Below are 11,282 nucleotides of genomic sequence, written 5' to 3' on the forward strand. Positions count from 1 at the left end.
TACTTAGCATTAACGTTTTAATTGGGAATTAACATCACTATAATTGGAAGTGAGGATCAGCATCCTGATGGTTTGAAGGTGATTTGTTGGGGGAGGTCATTACACTGGGGAAAACAAACAACGGAAAGGAAAGCACAAATCATTTGTCCCCTAGAACAAGGGCACAGAGTAAACACTTGAACTGGTAGTCAACTATAATTTGCTTCTAGAGCCAGAAACACTGAATTTCTAGCAGAGCATGAAAGCAGTAATGACTGAAAGCAAAGAACAAAAGAACAAGGGGAGAAGCTATCAGTTATGAAAGATTGCTTCCTCATCACAAGGTCTCAAGGACTCTCCCCGCAATTTAAGAGCAATCTGTACCTCTGTGGGGAGTCCCAGGGCGCCCCACCGCCAGTTGTTATTTTCAGCAGGCTCTCTTCCTAAATAACTACCCTTTGTGGGAGTCAAACATATGTAAGTCTGTGTTATCAAAAATCCTTTATTTTTTGTCTATGAACTCCAGACCAATATCTTCCCAGCCTGAAAAATATAGACAGATATTCTTTTCCATTTTGGTAAAAATGAACTTTTTAAAAAATTGTGCTGTTTTCTGTTTGCCTCTAATGTCTTGAAAAGGTCAAATCAGTTCTTCCAATTCCCCGGAATACCTCTCCCAGCCCTCCCTGCCCTCCGGTACCACCCTAAGGCGTTTGCACCTCTTCCATCTTCAGGAAATGAGTGTGCTGTTAACCTTCAGCTCCTTGGTGAAAAGAACTTATAAAGGGGATTTTCCACACGCAAGCTCCTCCTCTCCCTTTGCACGAAATGGAAAAAGTCTGTTCACAAGGAGTGTCTGGGTCCTGTTTCCCTATGTGACCCAAGAAGAGTGAGGGGACCCTGCTAGGGAACAATCCTCTACTCTGCCCTGCAGGCTGCTGTCCCTCACCTTGACCCCATTGTCTGTGCAATGTGCCGAGCTTGAGCGCTCAGCTTCACTCTCCAAACCCCCAGGGGCCAAAGGCCCTTTCCTTGGCTGAGAGGAAGGACTTTTGTGAAAGCAGAGTTTGAAAAGCCCCAGTACTGTCATGGTCAAGATCACTAACACCACCACTGCTATGCTCACAAATATGAAGACCACAGTGGAGGCGTAGCCAAAGGCCTGGGGCACGGAGGAGGCAGGTGTGGAATTAAATGTGGGGACCATGCTTCCTGATGGAGTGAGGCTGGTTGTCAGCTTGGTGTGAGGGGATATCTGAAGGGAAGAGAGGGTGCTCTGTGCTCCCCACGGGAGAATCTCAGGAACAGATGTGGCAGCAGGGACACTGGGTGGTCTCTCTCCTGGCTTCTCGTGGACCCTGGGAGACCTCGTTCTCTTCGGTACTGGGCTGGCTGCAGTGGCCGGCTGGCTCCAGGTGGGCACGTTGGTTGCCTCAAGGGGCAGCTGTCCTTCCTTTTTGGTCACACAAGAGCGTCTATCTTTTCCCAGCTCGAAGCCCTCAGCACATTCGCAGGCAAAGTCTCCCAAGCCGTCCAGGCAATGAGCAAGCTCCGCGCATCTGCCAGCACGGAGATAACTCCCGGGGCACGAGCAGAGCACCGGCCGGGAGGGGAGCCCGTCCCAGCGCGCGCCGGTCTCTTCCTCGACGCAGGTGGCTGAGATGGAGAGCTCCCCAGGGCAGGTTGCACTCACCTTGGTCCCCGGAGGACTGAAGTCCAGCGCAGAGCTGTGCAGCTGGAAGGGAGCGCGGTAGCTCAAGTTAGAGGCAGCCCCTGGGTACGGCGCGGGGCACAAGTTCTCAAACTGGTACTTGCACAGGTAACCACTGGCGCGCAGGTGGCAACGCATCTCCTTCCAGCCTGCGGGCTCGAGCCCCCTTGTGGCCTGTAGTCCCGCGCACTTGCGCACAGTACAGGAGCGTTGTGGCTCCTCCACCCAAGGCAAGGTGTCGTTTTCGGATGCACTGGTGTCGGAGGTCAACCAAGAGAAACCCCGCAAGGGCTCGTTCTCCTGGGTACAGTGGGAGCGCCCGCGCTCCAGAGCCACCCAGAACACCAGGTCTTTGGAACCCCCTCCAGGCCCGGGGCCTGCCCGCAGGAGCGCCAGGACCGCGCGCAGCTCAGCGCCTGCGTGCACCGTGCTGAGCGCCCCGCCGCGCAGGTTGCAGGCCTCCTCGGCCGCCGGCCGCTTGATGGTAGCATGGTGGAGGCTGTAGCAGGCCCCCGAGGCCAGGCAGCCCGCGCGGTCAGCCGTGGGATGCTCGGCATAGCCAGGCCGGGGCCAGAACGCCTGACAGAGGAGACACAGGGCGAGCGCCGGCCTCATCTTGGAGGCCAGTGCCTGCAGCTGCTCCCAGCTTAGGTCTGTGGGGCCGAGCGCACCGAGCGGCCTCTGGAGCGCTGTCACCGCCCTCTGCAGCTGGCTCCCTCCCCTGCCTCGCCCCCACCAGTCCCCTGTCCTCCGCCCTCGTCCCCCAATCTCCAGCAATCCCCACCACAATCCCTGAAGCCAGCAGCTTCCCCTAGGCCTCAAGAGGAAGTGTGACCTGAGCTCTGCCAGGCCCGAGTAGCCCGGATTTATTCTGGGATGAAGCAAAGCTGGCTGGCGCCTGAGCACTTGGAACACCAACTTGTCCGGAAGGTCAAACACCGTGCTTAGAGGAAGAGAAAAAGAAAGCTGCTGGTGAGGTGGGGTTTGCTTCTCTCTACTCTGGGCGTTTCAGGACCTGGCATCCCAGCAACACTTTGCAGAACATTGGCAGGAAGGACTGGGGCAAAGAACTCGCTTGTCACCATACTAACGCCCCGCCCGATCATTGTGTTCCTATGGAAAATACGGGAAAACAGCTCAGAATGATTTGTAGATGGCTCTAGGAGGTTTCCTAGTGGGGTGGGGTGGAGAACTCTTGTGAGAAATCTTAGCATCTCCCTTCTACACTACAGGCAGCTGTATTTAGCCTACAATCTCTTCCTGTTTTCTCATTCTTTCTTCTAAGAGAGGAAATCCAGGTGTCCTAATTGCTAGTCAAGGAATTTAGAATGTCTTAGGGTTTTTAAATGGGAAACTCTTTGGTCAATATTTGCATTAAAAGTTTGTTTTTCACTTGTAGTTGTTTCTTTTTGAAATGATTCACATTGGCTTGGTCAGGAAGGAAATCTGTATTAAGCCTAAATGAGAAAAAATGCCAGAGATCATAAATGTTAGGTTATTAGATTTCCTTACCACTATATATTAGTTTGTAACTTCTTCAAGCTTATAGGTTGTATATAGATGAGTTCATCAACTTATTAATGTTGGTAATTAACAATTACCCTATGTGTGTTTGTATCTTGGAACTATTTTAATGTAATTTTCTCCTATGATTAATTGTCAGTATTTAAAGCAGAAAGTTGCAAACTTCTTTCAGGAACATTAAACATCAACATCCTGAAGAAATTAAAATATTTATTACATTATAATGTATACTAAATACTGCAAGACAATAATCCAAAATTTGAAAGATGGTTGAGTCCATTTCTTCAGTTTCAATGAGTGCTTTGTTTTAATAGGAACACCAATTTAGTTGGAAAAGAGAAGGACTTAAAGATATGTAAAGGAAAGAAAAGGCAAAATCTGCACTTTGTATAAAAGGATTTCTTGTTAGCAACAGAAAACTGTACATCATTTTAGGAAATGTATCACTTATTTATATTGGTCCTCATGACCAACAATGTTGCAACCAGAAATACATAAAGGTTTTAGCAAACCCTCTTAATGATGAATGACACTTTTAAATATCTATAATCAGAATGAAAGTTGTCACCCATGAATAATGCCTGCCACCACATTTTAGATTCACTTTGTTGCACTGGACTGGACTGCACTGGACTGCACTGAGCTGTTCAGGTTAAAGAAGGGCAAGAAAGAAGGTATCAAGATCACATTTGCCTGCTCCTATCTTATTTTCACCATTCCCCTCACTCCTCTTTTCCTCCCGGAAATTCTGTGTATGTTAGCCCACAATGGTAAACATCATGAATCATCTTCACCCTCACTGGGTCTTGCTGACTGTGGAGTTTTGCAGCAGGACTTCTGTCTCACCTTTTCCTCCTTCCACTTTAAAGAACATTCACTAGTCCTTCATTTAAATACCTGAGACATTTAAACATGACTTTGCATTTAAATTAAGTAACAACTTATGAGAAAGAAACATAAAAGTCTAGAAATCAAAGTGAGCAAATTTTGAAAATACCTAGATCCTGTGGGCCAGGTCTGCATGTTTTTTCAGTCTTAGGACTATGCCTTAGGACTATACCAGGTAAACGTGTACCTCAGTGTGGTGTATTTCAATAAAATCTTTTTAAAGCTTAAGTAGTCAACAGAAATTCTTAGGTATTTTGAAAATCACTTAGATATGATAGTTTCTAGAGTAAGAAAGAACCAATTAATGGAAAGCTTATAGTGGATACATGATCTCACCCACTGGCATTCTGCCTAGGGAGGTTGATGATAGAAAAAATGAACATTTTGACCATAATGATTACATATAATCACCTTGCCCATGCCTAGAATGAAGTGATAGAAGAGTTAGAAAAAATTAGCACAAAATAAGATACATACAACATTGCAATTAATTACTTTGTATTGATCTACGTATCACTAAAATTCTGAAATATATGGTGTACCTGGGAAATTGGAAATGGAGGAAAGCTTTTATTTTTAAATAGTATGTTTGTTAAAATCATAATAGGATACCATTTTGTCTCCAATACAGTCTAAGTACCACAAAATCTGTTAATAACAAATGTGAACCCACAAAATCTTTTATATGCTATATAGATGAGAGCAAACATATTAGAAAATCTCGCCATTTTTCTATATTGAACATACCTTACCACTTCATGCATAGATGCATACACATTTTATATATTCATATCTAGAGAAAGTCTTGACATGCACAGCAAGAGATATGTAAAAAGATGTTTATAGCAGAACTGCTTATGTTAACAAAAATCAGAATATGTCACAATGCCCATAAGCAGCAGATTGACTGTGATGTGCTCAAAATTACTGAAATATAACCACAAGTAGGAATTAATTTTAGGCTGACAAAGTTCTTAAAGACTAGAGACAAACTTTTTTTTTATAAGATTAACAATACTATAATGTCTCTCTATATATGTCTATATATGTGTGTAATATATATTATATTTTGGACAATAAATACAGTGTAACAAGATATAAGGAACAACAGGCATAAGATCCTGGGTGATGGATCCTTTGAGTGGAGAGGAAAAGAGGGGCAGATCTGTAAAGAGATCAGGGACTGTTTGGGGAAGTTGTTTTTTCTAGGCTTTGTTTTACATAGCAGCTTGATGGCTCATTATTCCATTATTTAAAATAAATAAATAATTAACAAAAAATAAAAGCAACTGTATCTAATGAAATGATAGTAGAATGACATGGACCAAGAATTATAACCCTAAACTTGAGTAACAGAGAACTCCAAAATGCAATATAGAAACAAAATTTGATTTTCAAAACCCATTCTCGACATTTTGTTCTTTAATCCTGTATTGCTTTGCAAGTAAAGCATCTTTAAATGTAAGCAAATTATTAATCTGAGAAAGCACAATAAGTAAAACAGTTCCTGTTTTCTAGAACTTTCAATCTGTGTAAGTGGTGAGAATCACATATATTATTTCATTTATTAATTAATACTAAGTCACTCATGGTTCAGACTGAACATATAAAGAAAGTAAGCCTCACCCAATATTTTCAATTTAAGTATTAAAATATCTGAACCAGTCATGGAGAAGATAAATTTTCACACACTATTTGTAACCTCATAAGCTTGTGAAGTTGTTGATCTTCACTGAATAAATTGTCATTAGTGAGAGATAATAGTATCTAGGCCTTAGTATATTTCTGACTTCACTTAAAATATGTATAAAAACACTTCAGATGGAATTGAAAGAAGACAATATTCCAACCAACAGCATGACATTCAGAATCATGGCCCACAGTCTTTTTGAATTGAATTGGATCTTAAAATGACCTTTTAATCTCAGTGGGCTCCAAAATTCTCTTTTGTTTATTTGGCTTTATTTTTAAAAACTCAGACCCATGCACCCTTGTATTCATTGTGCTGTGCCATGGTTTTGAATATCATCTGTATGCCAGTTATGATCAAGCTTATACCTGTACTCCATTCTTCTAGGCTGAGCACCAAATTCACTTCTCTGCTGTCTACATAATTTTTCCATTTGGATGTGAGATAGCAAAAAGAAGAAGCAAAGTTATAAGAATCGTAGTTGTGGGTAACTAGGGTATTATCTTGGCTGGTAACCTACAGAACAACTTTGAAATCTAACTCAGCACATCCCACTAAGGAAGGTGAAGTGAGTCCATTTGTTTTTAATCTACTGTCCCTTAACCAGGAAGCTCAGTCAATCTCTGTGCACTGCTGTTCTGAGAGTAGCTATAGGCAGACACCTGAGAGACTGTCCTGAGGATACCTGTGGGCAAAGGGATATAAAAGCATTATCTATAGTTGGTCTCAATAATTTAACCTGCCATAGTCCCACCATCCTTCAGCTTTTGGCTTAGTTACTCCCTCTCTTTTCCCTGAGGTATAGAGTAGGTCTTTTGCTTTGTTTGATCTCTTTGTCCCTTGTGCTTTTTTCTTCATGCTACTATCATAAATGTAAGTATAATGAGCAAGGCCTTGCACTCAATCTCCAGGGCTGCAAATGAAGTAAGAATATAGTTATTTGTATGATTTAGCACCCATGTATTCAAATACCAGCAACACTGGCAGTGTTAGGCAGATATTAAAAATGCAGAGTCTCAGCATTAAAATATGCACATTAACAAATTACTCATAGGATTTGTATGTAGATTAATAGTTTGAGAAGTGCGATTCCACTAGGCTATATTTTCTTGAGACTGTTGTTTGTCTTTGGCATTTATGGCAATCCCTAGTAATGTAGTTGCAAAGCTGCTCTTGATTGAGCACATTCATACAATAATGCATATGTGTTTAAGAAAACATATGCACAGTACACACAACACGCCATGCCTGATCCAGCTGTAGCTTGATGTTAAGATCTGGTTTTGGAGGATTTGTGTGGTCAGTGTGCTTGCTCACTGAGGCATGCCTTAAGTCCAAAAGTATGCTATTTCCATTGGTCCCTGCAGAATTTGCACTTCACAAAGCTGCAAGAGGGAGGGAGAAATCATAGCTACTTAAATGGAAATCCTATTAGGCTTATCTGTTATCACTTTGTAAGTACTAGGGATAATCAACAGTTACCTTAGCATTTGCCTTGTAGAGCCTGTGAAACCTTGTAATTGTTATTAGCTAGACTTAATAGCTGGATCATTTGAAGGCCTTTGTGTCTGACCACACAGTCTGCACAACAGACTTTACATTGGCTTGTCTGTTCCAGAGATGTGATTTACTCTTACCATTAAAGTTATTCCACATCTAATGTATTAAAAGGATTTTGGTTTGACCTTCAGATTTTAGCATTAAGATTTTTTAAACAGCAGTGATTTGGGCAAATACAGTCAATAAAATTGAACGCCTTATATCTTTTTTGTGTACTACCTCACTGTTTTACACTGAAGTTCTGTAGTATGGTATGATTTATTCCAACAAGAAGAAATGGAAAAGACCTGCTTTCTAAAACACCATAGTTATAGTTCACACACATCTATGTATGCAAAACTGAAGATACTATCATTGTAGTTTTGCCAAATAATGCTTTTTTGTGAATGGCAGTGTTGGTTTGGTTTTATAATTTATTGACTGATGGAAATAATGTGTGCCAATTTTGTTCCAATACTTCATATTTTGTATAGGAATTCACAATTTAAAATGTATTTGTGAACATGACATGAGTTTATTAATAGCCTTTTCTGAATACTATCAACATGATTGAATAGGTGCTACTGAGGAATTTGGCTACCAGATCCTCTTAAGGATTTTAATTTCCTGCTCTGCTATGTAAGGGTCACTCTGTGTTACAGTGAACAAAGATGCAGAGCATGGAGGGAGTTTTGAAGAACATTGATCGGTGGCCCTTGGAGCTTCGAGTGACTGCAGCATTCATGGAATAGCATCAAGGTGTTCACCAGCATGGGCTTGGGGAGACTAGAGAAGACTGGAGTGGCCTCTTGTGCTTTCGGTAGTCTACCAGTGAACACTCCTAGCCAGGGCAAGGGCTCCATAAATGCGCTCAAGGATACTGTTACGGGTTAAGAACTGGTGGTCAATTTAACGCCAGCTGGATTACATCAGCATGGCATTGAGTGAAGATGCTCCACCTGAGGAAAGTTGCCAGGATAAATAGTTGGAGAAGAAGGGAGGTGCAGAGGGGTTGAGCATTAAGGAGGCATTGTGGGTTCTCCTATGAGTTGCTGTCTGAGCTGTTGGTTCTCCTGGAGAAGCTTTGGTCCTCACATCGAGCATTGCTTCCTGGCTCCAGAAGGGAAGATATGTGCTGCTTGGTCTCCAGGATGAACTCATCACGCTGCTTCCTGGCACGTACCCGACTGTCCTTGTCATCAGAGGAGCTCGGGGGTTCTCTGTGTCGCTGAAGACAGCTGTGGTGCCCTTCAGGATAGTCCTGGTCTTTGTTGTGAGTGTGACTTCTCGGCTCCAGCCTAGAACCCTCATCCCACTAGCACAGCTCCTTCATCCTGCTGACATACACTTTCTGGCTTCCACCGCTGACCCTTGGGTCTTCCCGGCACGGATCCGTAAAAGAGACTGGCGTGAGTCCTTCTTGTGGGCTCTGGAACTCCAGTTGGACTCGTGGGAGGCATTGTCCTAAGCTTTGGGTTTTTATCTGGACTCATGTGGGACATTGCCATGGGGTTTAGGCTCTTGACTAAATAATCTATTCTTTGGTGTTGCAGATAGATTTCCTGCATTTCCCTGTGTTAACTTCCGGTGACCATTATAAAAATATTATAAACTCCATGTCCTAATCCTAGTTGTTCTCTGTGTACAACCCCTGACTACAACAGATACAAAATCAACACAAAAAATCAGTATCATTTGTGTATACCAACAATGAATGGGGTAAGAAGAAAATCATGACAATAATAGCATTCACAGTAACTTCAAGAAAAATACCTAGGAATTACCTTAACCAAGCAAATGAAAGACTTTTACAGAGAAAACTATCAGAAAATGAAAAGTTGTGCCTTGCTAGATTGGCAGAACCAATATTGTCAAAATGGCCATAATTCAAAAACTGTTACACAGATTCAATGCATTCCCAATCAAAATACCAACAGCATACTTTGCAGATCTACAGAAAATAATCTTAAAATTCATGTGGAGCCAGAAGAGATCCAGAATTGTGAAAGTAATTTTGGGCAATAAGAGTGAAGCAGGGTGCATAGTAATACTACTCTTCAAGCTGTAATACAAAACAATGGTGATAAAAAGCCAATACAACCAGATCAAAAACAGGTATGCAGATCAATGGAACAGAACAGAAGATACAGAAACCTCTCCAGACATAGGCAACTGTTTGTCTTTGACAGCAGGGCCAAAAGCATATGTTGTATGAAAGACAGCCCATACAACAAGCGGTGCTGGAAACACTGGCTATCTGTTTCAGAAGATTGAAACTGGACCCTTATCTCTCAGCATATACTAAATTAAAATTAAAATGGATCAAAGATCTAGACATTAAAAACAGAAACATTAATCCTAATGGAAATAAAATAGGTAAAGCACTTGAATGTATAGCCATAGGAAAGGACTCCCCAAGGAATGGCACCAAGATTTAAAAAAGGAAATTATATAAGACTAAAATTCTTCTATACAGCAAAAGAATCATTTGGTAGAGTGAAGAAACAATCTACGGAATGGAGAAAAATTTGCCAGTTACTCTTAAACAGAGGATTAATATATAGAATACACAAAGAACTAAAAAAAAATTAAACCACCTAAACTTAAAGGCACAGTCAAGATATGGGCAAGAAGAATGAACAGAGGAAACACTTCACAGAGGAAAAAATACAAATGGCAACAAATAAATGAAAAAAAAAAAAAAACCTTCCAACATCCCTGTGGAGAAATACAAATTAAAACAATGCTAAGATTACACCTTACTCTGTAAAGAATAGCAATCTTTAAGAAATCAGGCTGATAAATGCTGGCATAGTTGAGGTGATAAAGGAACCCTTCTTAATTAATGACAGGAATGCCAACTAGTAAAATGCTTATGGAAATCAGTTTGAAGACCTCTCATAGAACTGACACTTAAAATTCCATATAACCCAGCTATCTGCCTGCTAATTATCTTCCCCAAAGAGCTTAAGTCATCATACTGTGGTGATACATTCACATCAATGTTTATTACACTGTTCAAAATAGCTAAATCCTGGAAACAGCCTATGTAGCTATCAACTGATGATTGGATAAAGAAAATGTGGTATCTATGTATGATGGAATAATATTCTGCTATAAAGAATGACACATTTAATACATTTATAGGAAAATGAATGAACCTGGAAAATATAATGTTGAATGAAATAAGCCAGACACACAAGCTTAAATACTGTACAGTATCTCTCATTCGAATGAGACAAAGTACAAAGACAATGATAAAGGATTAATAGAAAGGGACAAGAGGGCAGATCTCTTGCAGTAGGGAAGTGGTCCAGTGAAACAAGGGTGAGAGATGAGGAGGAGAGGTAGGGGAAATAAGGAGATACACCATCGACAGCAACCCAATAACCCCAATGAAACATTATATGCCATAACATGAGCTAAGACAAATAATATCAACAAACATAAAAAATAGGGGTGGGGAACTGGAGGAGTATGGAAGCAGAGGTAAGGGAAGGGGAAGGAGATAAAAAAAGAATAAAACATGCTATAATATGTACATGTAACTATTCCCCAAGACAACTGTAAGCTATGCGAAGTGAAAACATGTACCTGTGACCGGCGCAGCCCCCCAGTGAAACAGGAGACGCTCTTGTGGGTAACAGGTAACTGCCGCTTTATTGACGCGGGCTCTGGCTTATATACTCGACCGTGACCAATCATAGGCTGCCACAAGAGCTGCTCACGAGGAGGCAGGGCTGGAATGGGACGCGGGCTCTGGCTAATATACCCAGCTGTGGTCAATCAGGGGTTGCCACAGAGTCAACACGGGGTGAATATGGAGTGAGCACGAGGTGCACACGGGGTGGCTAATTTGGAGAGGGACGTAGCGCATTGCGGAAGCTGGCATGGTCCTTAGTCCCGGGCGGGGTGTGTTGAGCGCCTGCACCCGACATACAAGTAAAATTT

The 11,282-nt window shown here is 41.9% G+C and overlaps 1 protein-coding gene across 1 annotated transcript; it reads right to left on the reverse strand.

Moving 5' to 3' along the window:
* Nucleotides 1–463: 463 nt before the first annotated feature.
* Clec14a (C-type lectin domain containing 14A) lies at nt 464–2,489 on the reverse strand. The gene has a single exon (XM_003471902.5). It carries the CDS (start codon nt 2,303–2,305, stop codon nt 851–853), a length of 1,455 nt encoding a protein of 484 aa, XP_003471950.2. The 5' UTR covers nt 2,306–2,489; the 3' UTR covers nt 464–850.
* Between the last annotated feature and the right edge of the window lie 8,793 nt (nt 2,490–11,282).

This window comes from Cavia porcellus, unplaced genomic scaffold (genome assembly GCF_034190915.1).
Source record: "Cavia porcellus strain 051 isolate PalLab524CR breed Dunkin Hartley unplaced genomic scaffold, mCavPor4.1 scaffold_1, whole genome shotgun sequence".
NCBI classification, from domain to species: Eukaryota; Metazoa; Chordata; class Mammalia; order Rodentia; family Caviidae; genus Cavia; species Cavia porcellus.